The 19,858-nt window shown below is 42.5% G+C and overlaps 1 protein-coding gene across 2 annotated transcripts in view; it reads left to right on the plus strand.

The window, feature by feature from the left end:
* The window catches only part of stxbp6 (syntaxin binding protein 6 (amisyn)), a 51,027-nt gene extending 31,547 nt beyond the window's left edge, over positions 1-19,480 (plus strand). The window contains exons 3-7 of one of the 2 annotated variants that reach the window (XM_060052702.1): positions 7,604-7,734; positions 8,081-8,246; positions 11,601-11,690; positions 15,661-15,818; positions 17,883-19,480. In XM_060052702.1, coding sequence (XP_059908685.1) covers positions 7,604-7,734; positions 8,081-8,246; positions 11,601-11,690; positions 15,661-15,818; positions 17,883-17,906 — 569 coding nt within the window. In that variant the 3' untranslated portion in view covers positions 17,907-19,480. The remainder of the gene's footprint in view (positions 1-7,603; positions 7,735-8,080; positions 8,247-11,600; positions 11,691-15,660; positions 15,819-17,882) is intronic. The other variant, XM_060052703.1, reaches the window with a different exon arrangement.
* Positions 19,481-19,858: the final 378 nt, after the last annotated feature.

The raw sequence follows: 19,858 nt of genomic DNA on the forward strand, positions 1-19,858 counted from the left end.
CCCTGCCAAGATGGCCAAGTTGTCCAAGTTCAACCATGATTAATCTAGAATCCTGGTTAATTTGTACTTATTTGTGCCAGTTAACTTCAAGCCTTCTAGCCATCTTCTTCCAAATGTTTATTTTAATCATTCTCCCAACACTTCCCAATGAAAATGTTCTCCAGTGAGATGTTGTTAGTCTTCCTCTGCCTCAGGTTGTTCATTCTTCAATCCGCTGACTGAATCCTTTCCATTGATCAGTGCACTGTCCCAGACTGACACTACCGCAGGCTGTGAATGAATGCATCACGGAGCCATTAGCTAGGATTTAATAATGGGCTGTACTCGCTTGCCACCAATATCAATGAAATATTTATATTAATTTGTCTTCAATGAGCATATCAAATCAACCCTGTACGTTATCATCTGTTCTTCTGAAATGCACTATAATGGTATAATAATATTTTTTGGTACAAGGTAGGCTTCATATTTAAGTACAAATTGTTAAGAAATATCTTCCAATTGTAAGGTATTGCTTCACCTCTGAGACTTTAATCTATTGGCTTTGCATAGCTGATTAACAATTTGTCAAACTGCCTTCCTTTTATTGTGCTTTTCCTGAGCACGTTTATAATTGGATTGAAAAGGGAATTGGCTGGATGTAAATCAAGACTTAATCAAGTCAAAATCGAGAATCATTAAAAAGCCCTTTCAGGTTGGAATTACACTTATTTATGTTCCTCAAGGTAACCGGATAGAAGGAAAGTTTTTCATAAGCTCAGACCAGCTGAATAGTGGCCTGTTCACTCTGGCATCACTTTCATCGACTGAATTTCTCGAGTTGGGTGACAATTCCATTTAGCCTACCATCATAAAAATATTTAATCTGTTATCATAACATGGCAATTGAGGAAAAAACGTGACATACGAGATGTAGAGATGTGTTATTTGAAGTCGACTATAAAATAGAGTAGGATCACTCAATTGTATTTTTCCATACCGTAGCTTCTTCTGTGCACGTGGTCGAGGCGTTGACTGCATAAAATAACGTTGAAGACAATACAAGCAGGGATGAAAGTAATACTACAGTTGTATTCATGAATAAAATAATCAGTATTCCTCTTGCTTATTAACGACAAAACCCTGCCAATTTGATGTGCAATTAGCATAGTAGCCGGTATGAAATAAAAAATATATGATGTCCCTACAGAACATTTAAACCTAAATAAGTGGATCGGATGCAAGTCAACATTTATATTTAACAAATAATCATATGGGGTTGGAAAATTCAAATAGAAAAATGGGTGTTATAATAATTATTGGGAATCGAACCCAGAACCTCTTCGCTGCGAATCAAGTGCATACTTGGGACACACTGATTTCCACAATGAATCAGTTTCCCTTTGTTTTCATTATAATCATCATTAGCAGAAACACTGTGCATTCTCTTTCAACTGATTTTCATAACCATTAGCATTAATTATTCTAACTTCATATTCTTGCTAGAAATAAGCCATTAAAGTCAAAATACAGCAGTTAAAATCAGTGGGTTGTTTTGTTCTACTCAGTTAGTTCTATAATTACTATAATTTGATCACTTCAAACTTGAGTTGCATCTTTCTGGCCATACAGTTGGTTTGCAAAATAGGTAAACATCGCCGCCATAGAAATAAAATGTAAATGAATGAGTCAGAAGTTGAACACAATAGTCTTACTGTGGGTAACTGTTGTGGAGTGCATTGTTGCTACTCAATTGAGAGTGTGTCGAATGCTGCCAGTCTCTTTTGTGCGTGTTTTCTGAGACATATTTGTCTTCTCTATGACATAGTGTGTGGTATCCCTCACTGTGCACCACCACCGCTCTCTCAACAGCCCTGCTTGGTTTCCATCAATGCAGATCCAGGGCTCATGGGGAGATGCCTCCTTGCTGGCAGCCTGTGGAGGCGATTGTCCTTGGGTGTAGTGGATGGGCTCATGCTAGCAGCTTGCCTCATCCTGCTTGACAGGCTCTCTCCGAAGATAACGGTGTGTCTCAGCTCTGGCAGGATGGCAGTGCGGGGGTTTGCTTTAAAATAGACCTGTAATCATGGGACCTAGACGGTGAGAAAAGGACTCTGAGACTTTCTAATAACGTGCCAGCAGATCCAGAATTCAACCTGTAGGGAAAGTTATTTTATTGCTGTTTGGTTACTTATCTGGTCATATAGTTTCCTAAGCGATGGTAGTGCTTTTTAAGAGTACAACATGATTACACCTTCAGTGTTGTAATGGTGGGTCATTCTGTGTTGATGTTATGCTTAAGACCCAAAGGCCATGGACCATATGCCTGGCTTGAATCCGCAAACACTGACATCACAAAGCTTTGGGAGGCCTCTCCTAGTAAAGCTACACACAGCGAGTTCTTGCTTCAGTTGTTTAACGATATGGCTTGCAGATGTCTAGTCTAAACACCAAAATCCCTTTTTACTTTTGTTCAACTGGTTATTACATGAAGAACACTGAACCAATATTTGCACAATATATATTGACCTCACCTGTAGTGTATGATTGGTTCTTGGGGTTTTACACTGACTGGCGGATGAACCCGGCCTGTTCTCCCAAGTAGGTACCTTGGCTCACTACATTGTGGAACCAAGTCACTTTTAAGTGTGTACAAAACTGAACCATGCTGACTTTCTAGAGGACTCTTCGTGCTGAGTTCCAAGCGAAGGTCATCTTCAGCTAAAAGGCTTACATTTTTTTGGCATCCAAATGGAGGTACCAATATTGGACTAACTGGAAGATAAAGCAGGAATGAATGTAGATGTAACGTTGCCGGTGGATGGGTCTTAAGCATTTGTGTGTTGTCCCTAGTCAGGTGCAGCTGCCACTCGCTCAACAGGTGCCTTTTATGGGATGCAAATTAGATTACCATGGTTACGGTAACGGATGATTTCTCAAGGGATCCATAGCCCACCTGCTGGATATGGGAACTTTGAAATGCTTCTGAAGATGGAAAGACTGTTATTTATGCAAATTTTAACTAATAAACAACCTTTTTGCTATTGTTGCGTTCTCTTGTGTATAATATTTAGTTCATGCCTATCAGATTTTGGTCATTGTGTAATTCTTTTAAGTTGGGCCTTCCTGGGCGGTCTTCATAATTCTGTTTTGATTGTGCTGAACGCTGGCCTGAATCTAGCTGTGTGCATTGCACTGCCAAAACACTTATTTTGGCACGAGTTGCACTGGATCACATTTCGTTAGCAAAGCACTCTGTTAAACATGAAACGCAAATGCTCGGGCCCATTTTCAAAGTATAAAGTGCACACACTTCGCACATGATCATTAAATTCATGTAAACAGCATTGCAAGGAACCACAACTGTGATAAAAATGTTTGGCTGGTATGTGGATTCCCTTCAGGCAAAAGCTCATGCCCTTGGCAATGAGCACATTGAGGCCCCTGTGATTCAAAGGACATTATAGCAAGGCACAATGACAGCGAGTGGCTGTGAACCATACTTTAATCTTCCTCAGGCAGCCATCTTCAGGCAACGCTTTGGTAGATTCTCTATAGTAGCCACCCATTTTACATTTTGTCTTTTCTAGATTCATAATAAGTCATGTGTTCTTTTTAGATAAGGGTGTTGAATCCCAGCCAAAAAGGTTTGAACACCAATGCCCACAGTGTAACTTTGAGTCTACCTGGTTATTACTGGACGTGTGCTTTCTGGTGATAAATTCATTCATATTTATTTTGGTATCCTTGCCTTTTCTCATTAAAGAAAAACATGTTCAGAGAATTAATTAAGAAATCAGCAGGGATCACAGATGATGGACCCCTTCAGTATTCGGTGACTTTTAGTAATTGCTTCGTAAGCCAGGGAGCGACTTGCCCTAAGTGTGAGGCAGGGTCCGAATATGAAATTGCCTCTTTGATTAAGACCTCAGTATAGCGAGTGGATTGACTGTGCAGCAGTACTGCAGCCTGAGACGACAGATATGTTTTTTAGAGGTTTACCGATGCATAATAGGGTCTACCTCTCAACATTATGTCTGTAAGTATATAAAACATATCGAATTCAACCTTATCTTTTGTGCAAAGTGATTCATTATTCATATCCACTTCCTGCAAATAACCCTTTGCATTTATATTTTCTCTATATCTGAAATATATTTGGAAAAAAGTTCAAAGATTACAAGATCATCCAATATATAGGTAGACTAGCACCTTTATTGAGTTTGCATATTAAATAATGAACAAGAAAGGAATGCTTTGCTCCATTATGTTTTACTTTACAGTACAGCTCCCTTTCAACTACTGTGCTCTGCTAGGGATTTTTTTCCTCATCTGCAGTCAGGTGAGTCGTGACAGATCTCCAGACACATGAAGCAGGGCAGGATTACAGAGAGTCTGGCCAGTAGATGATGGCCATAACACCACACATGAAAAAAGACTGGCTTTCTCTCTATCATTTGTCTATTGCTCGCACTCTCACTGTCTCTGTCTCTTGCTTTCTCTGTCCAGCAATCTCTCTCACTCTCTCTCCTGTTCTCCATCCCCCTCTCTCGCCCTCTGGTTACATCCATATTTCGACCTCCTTCACTGTACATCCTCCCTTCCCCCTTTTTCCCTCGGATCCCCAAGTTAATCATGTTAGGGCTGCAAGCGACACTGTGCTCTATACAGTACTGTTTGCAGTTCACATGGTATTGAATGACCTTTATTTTTACGGTTTTACCCTTTCACATAGTGGTGGATTATAACCCCCCACCCCTGAAAGGACATTGCCAACTTGTGACCCAAGATGTATCAATTTAACATGGTGGTGGTCTGTGCGGTTTGGGATTGAATCAACGTGATGAAGAACAAAATGGTATGAAACGGTGGCACACCTTCCCCACAGCCTGTCTGTCTTCATCTTCCTGTCTCTCCTTCTACTGTACTCCCCCCCCCCCCCCCCCCCCCCCCCAGAGTCAGGCCACCCTCACACAATGAGCTACAGCTGTCCAAATTGACCTAGCAGACCTGTGCAAACATCCCTTCTGACGCAAAACCCATCCCCACTTTTATTATGAAAATCCACTCTGAATGGAGAATAAAGGGTGCGGCTTCTGAAACATATTTCAGGAAAACAAAGCACTGGTGAACAGCAATGCATGGAACCATTATGATGACAACAATGACCAAGATGTTAGCATTTTAATTTGAAAAGTACCAACACTCCAGTGATCAGTACCAGATATAGAGTAAGGCAGCACCTGGGGACAATCTGGATATCGGACATGACACGTGTGCAGAGCTAACATAAACCAGGGTACCTGCGTAAAGCATAACACAATTATGTTATGGCCTTCCAGGAGGTACACAGAAGGTTCAGCAATCTAACCAATCAGAGGAAGCCCTCGGGTCACATGACGAAACTGTAGCCCCTGGATGATCCATTTGCAGTGAGCTTTGATCTTGGCATGGAAAGCCTCAAGTGTAGAATTCCTGAGTGGGAATGACATGGAAGTGTATGGGAACGCTTGGAGTAACAAGGTCATGGCAGGTCAGTGTGATGTCATGGAGCAGGACGTGGATTGTGGTGTTTTGCTTGACGACATCCTCTGATTAAAATGAGGAATTCAAGCTGTTTTGTATATTGTCCCAAATACAGTTAGTAGAAAAAAAGAAAATTCACCATCAGCAATTCATTAAGAGAGTCATTATTGATGAAGTAAAACAACCTTTTTGGCACAGTTTGGAAGGTCTTCTAGGTGCATTCTACACATTGTGGTACTTATGATACATATGTTACGCCCCAGTCTAGGGGTGCCTAGGGCCTAACATGAATGAGCCCTTGTCTTCCTCAACTCCCAAGTAGCCACAACCCAAATCATCAGTGGTGTGAAGGAAAGATTTATTTATGCAAGGTAAATAAATCTATAGATATACAAGATAAACTTCAGGGCGGACCAAGGCCAAAATAACAAATAACACAAACCTATCTAGAAAGTAAGAAACTAGCTTTAAGAAAACAAACTACAAATCTTACCTCCCTATCTAAGTAAAACAAGAGAAAACACCGTAAACAAAACTGGCAGTCCACCCTTACGATCACACACGTTAACTTTCCACTATCAGGTAATGTCCCACAAGACAGAACGACAATGTGGCCGGTTGGAAGCGGAAGAGGACGAGGGAAAAACCGGCTGCCCTCAGACGGCCGCCATCTTGGCTCCTTTGTAGTGGTTGGTTCCCGGCTGCAGCCAACCACAGGCCAGGGCTCGAAACTCGTCCACCAATCATCTCCGCGTCCTGGCACACTCGTTTATGCATGTCAGGAGAAAGAGAAAAAAGCACAGGGCACACAAACACACAGCAGAACGAACACAAGAAATGACCATAGTCATAACACATATATTTTTATTATTTCTGTACAGATGCACAGTATAGACACATCAGGCTCTAACACACGTTTAGAAGGGATAAATACTGTACTTGGATCACCCTTTGCTTTTTTACAGGAGTCTGCTGTACTTGATCAGGCTGTGGCTTCCTTTAGGAAATGTATCATCAGATTCTTGTTGTTACTGGAAACAACAGTGGAATGTCTATTGTTAACGTTCTCTGTTGATTCTGCCATCCACAGCTGTTACAGAGGAAGCATGGGACTTTTGGTAGTCTGGTTGACACTGATTACACGCAGGTTTTTGATCCCAACTGCTCCAGTGGTCATAATGTAGCCAAGAGGTGGTGATGGACTAATCAGCCACAAATCATTAATGGCCGACATACGGCCAAAAAATATGACCTGTGACTTACCGATCAACTTGAAATCAACTAATTGCAGGAGCCGATAACATGAACTGTTGTTGTTCAGTTAGGGAGACAACAATTAATGTTAAGCCTGCTTTGATATAATTCCTCTTTAAAATACACACACACACACACGCACACACACACGCACACCTGGAGACCCAACACACACACAACTCACATTCAAGGTAGGCTTCACTTTGCTATGGACATAGCCCAATTTGTTGATCTCAGTGATGGGATGTTATCAGCCTGCATCTCACTGGAGAACAGGCTTCACTCAGCTTAAGTTAAGAAACTTAAATTATGCAGGTTTGTGCTAAAAAATATTGTTAGTCGAAACTATTCAAGTATCTATAACCTCAAAGGACAAGGCTACTCCCCAGTTATTCCTTCTGCTTTATGTGAAACTCACTGGCTGCTCCACTGCTTTAATGGATATGGCTTTCTTGAAGCATACACTTTATAACCACGCTGTCTGCTGTAGCTCAACCCTGGTCTAAATTTGCGAGTGTAGCCTCCTTTCATCGAGTTCAGAAAACTTTTGGAAACTTTATACACTTCCTTTGCATACTGCTTATTTGTGTTTTTCTTATATTTGAATTGTTGTTTTGGAACAGTTTACTTGTCCCAGTGCAAATACATTCATCCAGTTTGTGCAAAACTCACTTTTCCTAAATCCAAGTATGCTTGCGTTTTTTATGAGTTGCACGTGATGGAGTTGTGAAACTGAAAGACATTTTTCCATAAAGAATTTCACCATAGGCTAAGGCCGACCCCAACAATAAACCTAATCCTACTCTATGTTTTTTATGAGGGTTTTTCTTTTTTATGTTCCCAGTTACGAATAGGAAGCCATCCCAGTTGTCCATTACCAAAGTCAAGCAGTTCGTGGGCTCCTCTGCCTTCACCAAGAGGTCAATGTGGACCATAGACCAGCTACAGCAAATCAACGGCATCGACCCCAACAGAGTGAGTATGTCCATTCTGCACTGATCTACATTGTTAAAAACCCTCCCTCTGCAGTTCATGGGAGAAATTGTTTCTTCTTCAGAAGGCTGCATAGTCTAGTGTGGTTAGAGTGTTTGACTCAGAGCCCATGGGTTCTGGGTTCGAACCCCGATGTCCACAGTCTACATCCTTGACCAAGATGCCCTAACCTGCTGATTAATGACATGTGTCCATAACAATTTATTCTCTCTGTTAATTTTTACAAAAGCGTCAAATGACTCAATGACGAATAGTTTACTTGTCCCCACCCATCACACCATTGCTGAAGCTTGACTCATGTCCTTCTTGCGTGCGCGTGTTTTCCCAGGACTGTCCTGAGTTTGACTTGACGTTCGACAACGCCTTCGACCAGTGGGCCGCCAGCTCGGCAGGGGAGAAGTGCACCTTCGTCCAGATCCTCCATCACACCTGTCAGCGCTACACACCCAACAAGAAACCCGAGTTCGTCAACTGTCAGGCCAAACTGATGGGAGGTAAATATTGTCTGCGGCCGCAAGCAGTACTGTCCCTCCTTAATCCTCACACGCACACGAGTGCTATTTGCAACGGTGAGGTCTTCTGTGTGGAATAACCACCATTGGTACACCTTATGTCTCTACGTCACAGGCGTAGCCTAAAGGCTTAGTTATGGTTGCACGTCGACGTGATGCACTGGGGTTTACGGACCCATTACATCCATCCAAACCTTACTTGCGTCCACCACCAGGGCCTGATGTGCGCCTCCATAAAATTGGGAGGCAAAAACTTTAAAAATACTATTAACCAAAACCTTTCAAAGACTATGATCAGAATCGGGGAAATCAAATAAGTACATATTTTGCATTTACGTAGAGACCCACGGTTATCCACGGTTGTTCGTCTTCGAGGTATGATTCTATGTGGATGAATCACACTTAATTGACGACCAAACCAGTAGCTCCGACCATCCAACTAACTGTTATAGTGAGTGTGCTGTGTGTAATTACATTCTTCACTTACTGTGTGGTCAGAACCGGAAGACCACTGTTCTGTTTTTGATGTGGTGTTTTTTGGATTTAATCAACATTACTATTACTCATTAATTATGTATCCCGGGAAAACTCCCAATTCCTGCCACTCCCACATGTAAACATTAACATCATCCACTACAAACACACATTTTCAAATATCCTAACGTTTGATTTTTAAATGAATGGTATTTGCATGTGCATGTGGTTAATGTAGATGATCAGTCTGAAGATTGTGTAGAGATAGAGTTTGTTTTCACAAGGGTTTGGCGATATAATCTCTGCCGTGGCCATGGCGCCTGTCGGGGGTGTGGAATTCTGAATGGCATAATCAATTATCGATCTGTTTATCATCATGTCTTCAAACAGCACTGGGCCTACTGGTTTATTCATGGGGTTATTTATGGAATTACATACTCCCCCCCCCGCCCCCCGAAACATCTCCAACCTCAACCACCAAACAATAACCCTTCCCATGCTACAACCAAAGGTTAGGTGTGTGTGTTGGTTGCACAGTGTTTGTGTGTGCAATTGAGGCCATCATTCTATCCATTCATTGGATATGGAGGGTTGTTGTACTGTGTGTGTGTGCGTGTGCGTGCGTGTGTGTGTGTGTGTGTGTGTGTGTGTGTGTGTGTGCGTGTGCGTGTGCGTGTGCGTGTGCGTGTGCGTGTGCGTGTGCGTGTGTGTGTGTGTGTGTGTGTGTGTGTGTGCGTGCGTGCGCGTGTGTGTGTCTCATCTGTCTCTGTCCGTACGTAATGTGTCTTGTTTGTTGTGATACTTTTTCTCGTACTGTGTGTTTGTGTGTGCGTGTGGGCAGTGCTGTCATGGTGTGAGGTATAGCACTGTGTCTGCACTGCAGGAATTCATGTGGGGAGCAGATGTAGCATCACACCCGCACGCCTACAGTCCTTGGTTCTACACGCTATTATCCCATTGTAGTGCTCAGCCTGGCTGACATCACAGGCATCACACAAGTTAGGGGATTACAATGCTTTCCATGAAGGAAATAAGCCCCTCGTAGCTAGCTTTCATAGACACACGTTATTACATAGCACTTTTCAAGCGTAAGCAATGCGTCTCAATAAAACGTTCCAAAGTAGTTAAGAACAAATGGAGTGTTACAGGACGAGGAGCGAAGAGGAGGCCACCGCCGGTTCTGTCCATGTCGGTTTAAGTCTCACACCAGTGCAAAACAAAACACATCAAGCTGCTCGGGTGTGGGACCATGACTGCGGTGGACTCTTCTCTTCAGAGACCGTCAAGGAGTGGACCTTCTGAGGAACACAAAGAAGGATATAGATTTTACCCATGGGATGTCGCTTTATGTAAATTCGTTGGATGTCAACATAGGGTAGAAGAGGAAAAAGATTGGTCATACATCATTCGGTAGTTAGTAGCTCACCCCCTGGGGAGGAAGTTGAATGTCCAGAGATTGTTTATTTTGCCAGAGACTATTAGGTGAATTTTTTTCCAGGGAGAGTCAACCTAATAAGCTGTGTGAAGTGGTCACTAAGGGCTATACAGTATGAACTGGAAGGACCCCATCTCAGACAACAGGAATGAAAGGCAACATGATCAACCAGCCATGCAGTTAGATCCTCTAGAAGAGACAGGCAATCATCTCATCCTTCAAACTCATGTTTTATTGGTTGCGCCGTCAACACAATACAACCAATAGCCTGACACTTTTCCCTGCATTTTAGGAGCATCAAGAATTGTAAAAACATACAGGGAATAATACGTCAATTTATGTGGGGGATTTTCGATGCCTTAGTCTTTTATGTGCTGGGGCCATCACAGCGTTTGGAGGCATTGTCACTGGTGACAGTGTGGAGCTGAATTTAGTGGCACTTACCCTGTCAATTTGCTGGATACAAAACCAAAGGGGTTTTGTGTGTGGTGGACATAATTTGGTCTATTGCTCTTCTTTAGCACATATGGCCGATAAGTGTAAAGTGTTAAAGGTTTGTGTATGTATGTGTGTTTGTGTGTGTGTGTGTCTGTATCTATGTCTGTGTATATGTGTCTATTTTACACAAAAATACCATCACTTACTCATCTGGGATTCCTATTATGTATGTTGTTGTTTTTTACAGCCATTCTTTGTCAGACATTTTTTGGAACTGCCTTAGGTTCTTGTCCAGTGACACCAAGCCAATAGCATATGACCCGTTTCAAGTGCATAAATAGGGCGTGCACGGTGAAGTGTTTTAGATGTTCGTGAGGCTTGTAATTGGTTGCTAATTAAAAGATGTAACACGTTGTGTTTGCCTTTTGATCAGGGCACTCCCCCACGCCCTGTTTCCTATTTACTCTCCAGAACCTTAAAACGTTTTCAGTTCTTTCAGGTCAGTCAGTTTTGTTTTTTAAATGATGCATTGAAAAACTTTTTTTGGTCCGTTTTATCAGGTTAGAGCCTCTGCATTGAGATAAACATATGACTGTTTATTAGAGTAAAGTGCTGTTAAATAAATAGGTGAAATATCATTTATCTTGTTGCAAGTTTAATATTGGTTGAGCTATTACTCCTTGGGTCAGGTTACTGGAAGGGAAGTCATCTTATTCATGCAAAAAAAGCAGTCACTTGTGAAGCTTCCCATTAGCAGATGCATAGATAAAGATATAACACACCATTTTGATCTAACAATAATCGAATTGGATTGGCCTAACCTGCTTTAACACAACTTTTGGATTGAAGTGCTTTAACATCACCGTGTTCTCATTTTGACAGTGGATTTTCCAACAAAAAAGTAACAGTTTGGGACTAATTTCAAAAGATACAAAATATTTGTAAATATAAGTTAAAACATTTTGACTTTCATTATTTTCTCATGACAGAGGACCAGGATGTAGTTGTTCGTTGCAGGGTCTTTTTGAGCAAGATGAGGAAAGAGTTGGTTGTCCAACATGGGCATCTACGCAGACAAGGTAAGACAGGGGTGTCTCATAAAGTCATGAAATCACATTTTAATTAACCCCGTTTGTTGATACACTTCCAGCACTACCCAAGGACTTTTCCCAAAAAGGCCAGCTTTCCTGATTACCTGTGTTTACCAATAAAGCATCAACTTCGACTTTGTCCCGTGTTAACATATACAGTACATGTTTGTTTACATTCCTGGCATTCTCAAGTTATTCATCATGTATCAGAGAGAGGGATGATGACCCAGGATAAGGGGTTTAGTTGTTATCAAAAGGTCATGTTTTAATCCATTACTCTAAGGACAGACGGGCTATTCTGGTGCAGAGGGAGGGTGTGTCAGCTTAAGGAGAATTACAATAGCGTCCCTGTTTGGAGGGACCGGACGGGGCTCTGTGTAACTGAGTATATTTCCTTGTTCCTTCACACCAGGCATCCCTCGGTCCAGACGGTTATGCTGAAAAAGAGAGTATCATGACATCTATCAGCTGATTAAATTCCCTCTCAGACGAGTATTCATGGTAACCTAGTACCTGTTTATCTGTCAGATGTGCCGTGGCTCTTGTACAGTAAGGACACAATGTTCCAGGGTATCCCCCATATTAGCATACATATCTCTTAGCATAAGCATTGTTTGATAGTGATGCAGTGATTGTTGAAAAAATAGGGTATATTCCCTTAAAACATCTGGCTAACACCAAAAAAAAATCCTATTTGCATTTCTGTATTTTTTCTTAACTGTAAGCTGGTTACAGCTTGTTACAGAGTTCAAACAATATGCTTGAGCAGCATTCAACGTTTACAAAACCAAAGCACACATTTGTCTCTCTCTATCTCTCCTTCTCCCTTTTGTGCTTTATTTCTTTGTCTTTGCCTCCAGTAGATAATCTGACAAGTAGTTGGCCTGCATGGCAGTCCATTTGGGGTTTCACTTGTTTTGTTACCAAATAGCAATTCAAGAGAGAGAGTGATGGAGAGAGATCATTTTGTGCAACTAAATCGTATGGTTCTACGTTCAATTCTCCGGCAGCAACTTTGGAAAGTAAGTAGGGTTGTAGTAAGCTAAATCAATTCTTGTTAGACTGACATACCTGACATAAGTCATTGGGTTTCGGATCAACTCTTGGTCCGAGTCCGATTCATCTAGGGCAGAGTATCTACGGGTCGCACACCAGACAAGTTATTGGTATTAATAATCAATGTTATTTCTAACACAATAAAGCCTATCACTCAAAAATACAGTCTGCATATGTCCCTCCCTCCCTCCCCTGAAAAGAATGGGTAAGAAGCGCTTTCGTCTTTATGAAAGTAGCTGCAGCGATAGTCCGATCAATGGGAATAGAGTCGGACAAGAGCATATCAACCAAACCAACCGACCCAGAGGCTGTCATCCCTGGTAAACAGATGGACGACTTGATTAACATGGTTGTTTTCATTGAGCGTGTATGTTATCGAAATAAGAGCAGACTTTCTTTTCAATGGGCATTATTCTGCAGTTCTGTCCACCTACACATGACAGTGCATGTAATTACATGCACCAACCAGGAGAATATGATTACACTCTGTCTCACTGCAAAGAAACAGCCAGGCAGGAAAGTGGATGGGAATGGTGGATGGAAAAAGGTGGACCCGTTTCGTTATTGGTAGGCTCCCAAATGGCCGTGGGTTGTGTGTGCCGGACGCTGTCCAGGGCTGGGTTTGTGGGGGCTGAGGGGCCGTGGAGGGCTGGGTTTGTGGGGGCTGAGGGGCCGTGGAGGGCTGGGTTTGTGGGGGCTGAGGGGCCGTGGAGGGCTGGGTTTGTGGGGGCTGAGGGGCCGTGGAGGGCTGGGTTTGTGGGGGCTGAGGGGCCGTGGAGGGCTGGGTTTGTGGGGGCTGAGGGGAATGGGATTGCCGGTATTATGCTTGCGGGCGGCTCTGAGCCATAGAGGATTAAGAGAAAAGTGTCTGGAGGTGAAGAGGTCTTCCTTCCTACAAGGACGCTGCATCCTTCATTGCAAGCCCTTACATTCCAAGGCGGAAACGTGGTGAAGCATATTGGGTAATAATGATAACAGTGATCTTTATTTATATGCTGCTTTGCATGACAGATGTTTCATGGTGGTATTAAACCACTAAGGTGTTTAATAACAAGAACTCTACATGCGCGGATAAACACCATCATAAGTTACTGTAAAAATATCGAGTCCTGTTAGATGGACAGACGCCTCCTTCCATCCAACCGGTTTTCTTGCCGGTTAGAAAAATGTTGATTAAATACCAGCAATTTAACTTTCCCCAAGCGGTGGTTGAGTAGAACCCGCAGAGACAGACAGCCTAGAGCCTGTGGTTTGTACCGTCACCCCTAGAGAATCTCAGTTCAGGGGAAAAAACTCCTAGCTGTGCTTGTGCATTTGCATTCACACAATGTGCTTCTGTGCGTCTCGCGTTGTTTCAGTGTGTGAGCTTTGATGCAGTGCAGCGCCTATAGTGTTCGCCTTTGTGTTTGTGTACGTGTGTGTGTTTGCTGAACACTTAACGCATCGAATGAACTTCTTTCTGAATGAAAAAAAGATTCCTCTCTGTCTGCACGGGGGCGGTAATGTGGAGGCCACTGCACCAGTGCCCTCTCCTCCTATCTATCCATCCGCCTACCTCCCTGAATGCCACAGGACAGAGGAATGTACTATATATTGCACAGCTCCAGTCAGGGAATCACAGAGTCTTAATAACACCCTCGGTCCCTTCTAGCCTTGCACTCTCTGTCCTCAACATTTCCCTCACACTCATTTATCGCCACAGTTTTACGGTCCAGGAAGGAATTACCTCTTGGTATTGTCCCCAATGGGCATGTCTGTATTTGTTTCTCTATTTTCGCTGAGACAGTTTGAAGTTAAGACATAGAACTTAAATTTGCTCTTATTTGGCCTACATGGGTGAGGTGGGTAGGCGAGTGCTCGGTATTTATATATTAATATAAATATTTTCTGAATATAATGAGCATACTCACAACTTAGGCTGGGGTCTACAGTGTTTTGCAGTCCTCTCTCGCACACAGCCCTAGTTGTGGCTTTTTTTTTGTTTCACTAAAGAATAGCTACGCGTCATAAGTGGCACTGCAAAGCAAAACCCCCCATTGTCTTGTTGGGCATTTCAAGGGAGGCAATTCACAAGCAACAATGGACTAAATAAGTTCCAAATCAATGCCATTGTTTCCCTCTCCCAAAGTGTTTTTTATACCCATATCTACATAGTGTTTCCCAAGGTGATGGATTATACCAACCTGGGTGAGTGCCAGCGCAGTGGCAACAATGAGAAAATGGAATTGGTTTTTGGTTTAGTTCATTGTGGGCACAATGCACCCACAATTTGGGCACAACAACTTTAGGGCTTCAGGTGAATTGCTTTTTTAACCGGCTTGTCCGCCTGACAAACCGGCGCTTCCCGAAGTTGCATTGTGCATTGCGACCTACGGTTTATTGACATTCAGTCATTAAAGAGCAGGTCCTGGGGTGGACATTTTCACGTCAAGAGAGCAGAGCCCGTTTTGGAGCGGTCGGGTTTCACAGGTTTTTCGATTATTTGAAAAGTGTCCACTTCTTGACATTGAGAGTGCCTCGGCGATGCTGGAAAACGAAACAGTGAATTACTCTGCACCTGTTAAGAGAAAGGTAGCAGCACACACGGGTGACGGGTTAGTTTCAGTTCATCTCTTCTCACAGAAAAGCCTGTTCTTTGGGAGGAAACCGCATTTGCTTGTTTGACGCGTTGTTCTTCCATGACTCCACTTTGATGTGCTTTCAAGTATTAACGACAACGCTTTGGGGCCACAGATTGAACCACTCACAGAAACTACAATGGAACAGCTTAAGTTCAAGGTCTCTATCGTACTTCTTGATCCCCGCCAATTGGAATCATTCTGTCCTATAGTTCTCCTTTTCTCTCCCGCCTGCCATCCACTCATACCCATGCATACGTTCCCTGGTCCTCTGCTCCCCTCAGGTAACAGCATACTGCACACAGCGGCTGACAGCGTGACCAGTGCGGTTCAGAAGGCCAGCCAGGCCCTGAATGAGCGCGGCGAGCGTCTGGGCCGCGCCGAAGACAAGACCGCCGACATGATGAACAGCTCCGAGCAGTTCGCCATCACGGCTCACAAAGTAAGACCCCATGGCGATGGGGGAAGTCAGGGCGACTGATGTGACGGGAGGGACGTGTAACAAGTACAATCCAGGATGTAGCCCTCACTGTGTGGGAACCGTGATACACGGAGGTTCTTTCCTACACAACTCTCTGAGTATTAAGTTTACGTTCTGTCCTTTTAGCCAATGCGACTTCAATCAAATGATTTCAGAGTTTTATTGATTACAGCCAATTTCAAATCAAATGGTATTATCAGGGAATGGTGTAAAACTAAATGAAAGGCCATTAGAAGACAACATAGTTTTTATAGTTTTCTATGGACTTGTGTCAGGCATTAGGGGCTTTTTTTGTCTTCTATTCACATCATTACTCTCGATCTAAACGTATTCTCTTATTCTCTCTGCGGTTTTCCCCATTTGCTCACTCCTATTGTCATGCTGCTTAACGAGGCTGTAGCATAATTTACCGTACTCTTGTGCTTCCTGTTTTCATGAAAAACATATCAATAAGACAGGGAAAATCCAGGGCTCGAGCAAACCCAAACCCTTGATCAGTCATGGAACTTGCAGTCAACCACGTAATGTCATTCACCATCACTGGTTGAATATTGTTACCCACTTAATCTTTACATTTATGCAATTAAAGTTCTCCATCAATTTCAGCTTATTTATGTAGATCTGAAGTAGTCTCATTGGTAACCCACAAATCTGTTGTATTGTCATTATCATACACCATCCTTTAGGTCACAGATCTTTCGGTCAAACATGGGCCCAGGTCCAAGTAGACCCAAGAGGCTCAGGGTCAAGCACTAGGGCCCTAGCTTAATAAGAGTTTGAGAAAGGTGGATCTTACATTCTGAGACCATCTGTCTGTAACCCTGCTGTTCAGTCTTCAGCTTATATAAATCACAGTGGATAGCAGGAGCCATCTCACACACAGTAACAAATGTAGACGTTGGTTCAAACTCAGGTGCAAGTTTCCAAGTCCAGGAGCTTCCAGAAAGGCTACGGAATCAATACTTGTGTTCAAAACTTTATTATTGGGCTCACGCAAGATACCCCAAAACAACCACCAGGGTCCTTCCGTGGCTCAACAACTTCTTAGCTTAATCTTCCCATGCTTGTTCCCAGGATTCTTCCCATGATTCTTCTCCCATGCTTCATCTCAATTCAGCACATGACAAGGGCGGAGCTCTCAGTTATCATACTTGTTATCTAACAAAAAGGTGTAACCCACTGGTTACAATTGGGTTATAGTTATTCGAATCAAGACAATCATGAACCGCCTGCACAATAGTACAATCGTCAACAGATACCAAAGACTGCATTCACAAGGCTGTCTTTGGGCTCCTTGTATTGACTTGATTTTTAATGGTGCATTTACGGCATGTGGATGATGGTCGGCACACACATCACTCATCATTCACCCTTCATTATTAATTAATCACACATGGTTGTCCAAAGACTCAGACAGTGATTTCCGATAAAGGCTTGAAAGAGCGGGTAGGGCTATTGCTTTTTTCCTAATGCTTTGCTGCACTCCATCTCAACTCAATAAATGATCATCAAAATTATAATCAGTAGTTGGTTCATAGGTGAGACAGTGAGACAATAACGCACACGTTCTCACCTTCCCACCTCCCATTGGTTTGTCTATCCAATTGCCAAACGCACTATAGTGCTGCTCTGCTTCCCCCACCTGATCAATCTCTGAACTGCAGTGTGTGTGTGTGTGTGTGTGTGTGTGTGTGTGTGTGTGTTTGTGTGCGTGTGCGTGTGCGTGTGTGTGGCCAAAACTATAATGGTTGCTGCACTTTTTTGTTATTATTTGCGAGAATAACCAGGCAAGCGCCACTAAAAATTATAATCTATTGCAGGACAAAATAATAAAAAGGGGATTACTAAGCACATTTTTTTGTGCTGACTTGCATTTTTCGTTATGAGGACGTTTAAATATACATTACTGGTACTGTAGGAAGCTGTCCTAACCCAATTTAACCCCCTCTCCCTCTCCCTCTCCCTCTCTCTCTCTCTCTCTCTCTCTCTCTCTCTCTCTCTCTCTCTCTCTCTCTGTCTCTCCAGCTTGCCATGAAGCACAAGTGTTAGACCAGTGCCAAACCCAGCTCGCAGGATGCTTGGAGAACAGCCGCTAGCCTGTCACCACAGAACGGATGGAACTCAGATTGTATTGTTTTTAATCTTCTTTTTATATGTATATTTGCGGATTTGTTAACAGGTAACACATAATTATTTAATACCGGCACATCTTGACGAGGATGGACACAGCGAGCTGGCTGAAGTGAAACAGAGAAAGAATATATATATATATATATATATATATATATATATATATATATATATTTCTTGCGATTTCTTACTTTAAAAAAGACGTGACAAGCCGAGACAACGATGTTGCGACGAGCCGAAACAAAAGTTCTCTTTGTGTCGTTGTGTGGTGTGGCCGACCTCCTCCTCACCATCACAGGCCATCATTAGTGTCCTCCCTTTATAAATTACTCAAAGGATTCCTCACACTGGTTGTTCATGTCTTCTGCTGTTCATTTTTATTTTTGGGAATACATTACATTATGTTAAGAGCCCTCTTTGTTGTGGCTCTTTGACCAATGTGTTTGCGTGTGCAAGTATGTGCGTGAGTGTGTGTGTGTGTGTGTAAAGGGATCGAGAAGCAAGGCATCTACTGGAGATGACTAGTGTACAACTAGACGGGCACATTGATGGACAGAAAACACAACATCGCCTGCTTCAAACGTACGCTTGAGACGACGGATGAAATCCCTTGCAAACTAAACGCTGCTTTGACAGTTGAGTGGTGTCCGCTGTGGTTTTCCGATGTACGGTTTTCAAAGGGCCCACGTTGGCGGCCCTTACTTTAGTGTCTACACATGTTTCAAGCACTTGAGTATTAGCCAGAAACGCAATGAACACTTTGTATTCGGATTCGCTTCTGTGATTCAAGCATGCAAGAACGGCGGAGATTCAGTGCTCTTATTTTACAAATAATACAGAAAAATACATTTGTTAAAGCCATGTTGTACTCTTTTCATCTGAATAAGCTTTGGAAGGTCTTATAATTCACAGGTCAAAAGGGAGAAAAAAACCATACAGTAGCAATGTACACCAGCTTCAGCATTGTATAAAAGCATACATGTAATTCCTGCACACTGTGTTCAGTGTTACTCGAGCAGATTTGTCCTGTGAACTTGTGATACTCCCTGGCTGTGTTTAAACTATGATCATAAGCTTATCTTGTATCATATTTGTTTTATTTTGTTGACATGTCTTGGTTACTCGTGAAGATATGACTACGTATATGTATATACTGAAGAAATTACTCACACATTGACAGTGTCCCCAATGACAGCAGTAACAGCATCAATGTGTACTAGTGAGTTTGAACCTCGTAACTGGCTTAGGGTTAGGGTTAGGTTGTATTTATGATTGTTCTTATGAATGTTACACTCTCACGATGCGCACTGGCATTGTCCTCCTTGCTGATCACTTGTTGACGAGTTCAAGGTGAAAAACATCTACTGTGGACTCTTAGTCTGCTGTCTTAATGAATTAATTTTTTGGCTTACTTACTGGTCTGCTCATACTTCAACCTAACACTTTGGATGTTTGTTGTTTTAATAAAAACAAAGAGGAGACATTAAACTGGATTGTGTTTAGTGTGACTTGCTTTGTTAAGTGAGAACTTGTACTATTAGGAATGGAAATATACCCATCTCGATATGGCATAAAATATGTCTGCAATATAAATATGCATTGATTTATGCATAGGTTTTGTTTTCACATTGACGCCTAATATTACATCATAAAATAAGGCCATTACTTTCTCTCCCAATGCAGAATGACGTTTTTCAAGACTGATGTCTTTATTGGGAAATGAGAATGAAATTGGATTTTAAAATTGACTACATCGTCTTTATCCCCCTCCTATAGACCCCAGCCCAGTGGATTGAATTGGGAACTATTATTAGGGATCTCTGATAAATCGTTTATAGAAACGCTGACCTTTTATTCCATTTAAGCGCGAC

Source organism: Gadus macrocephalus, chromosome 5 (genome assembly GCF_031168955.1).
Source record: "Gadus macrocephalus chromosome 5, ASM3116895v1".
Classification (NCBI taxonomy): Eukaryota; Metazoa; Chordata; class Actinopteri; order Gadiformes; family Gadidae; genus Gadus; species Gadus macrocephalus.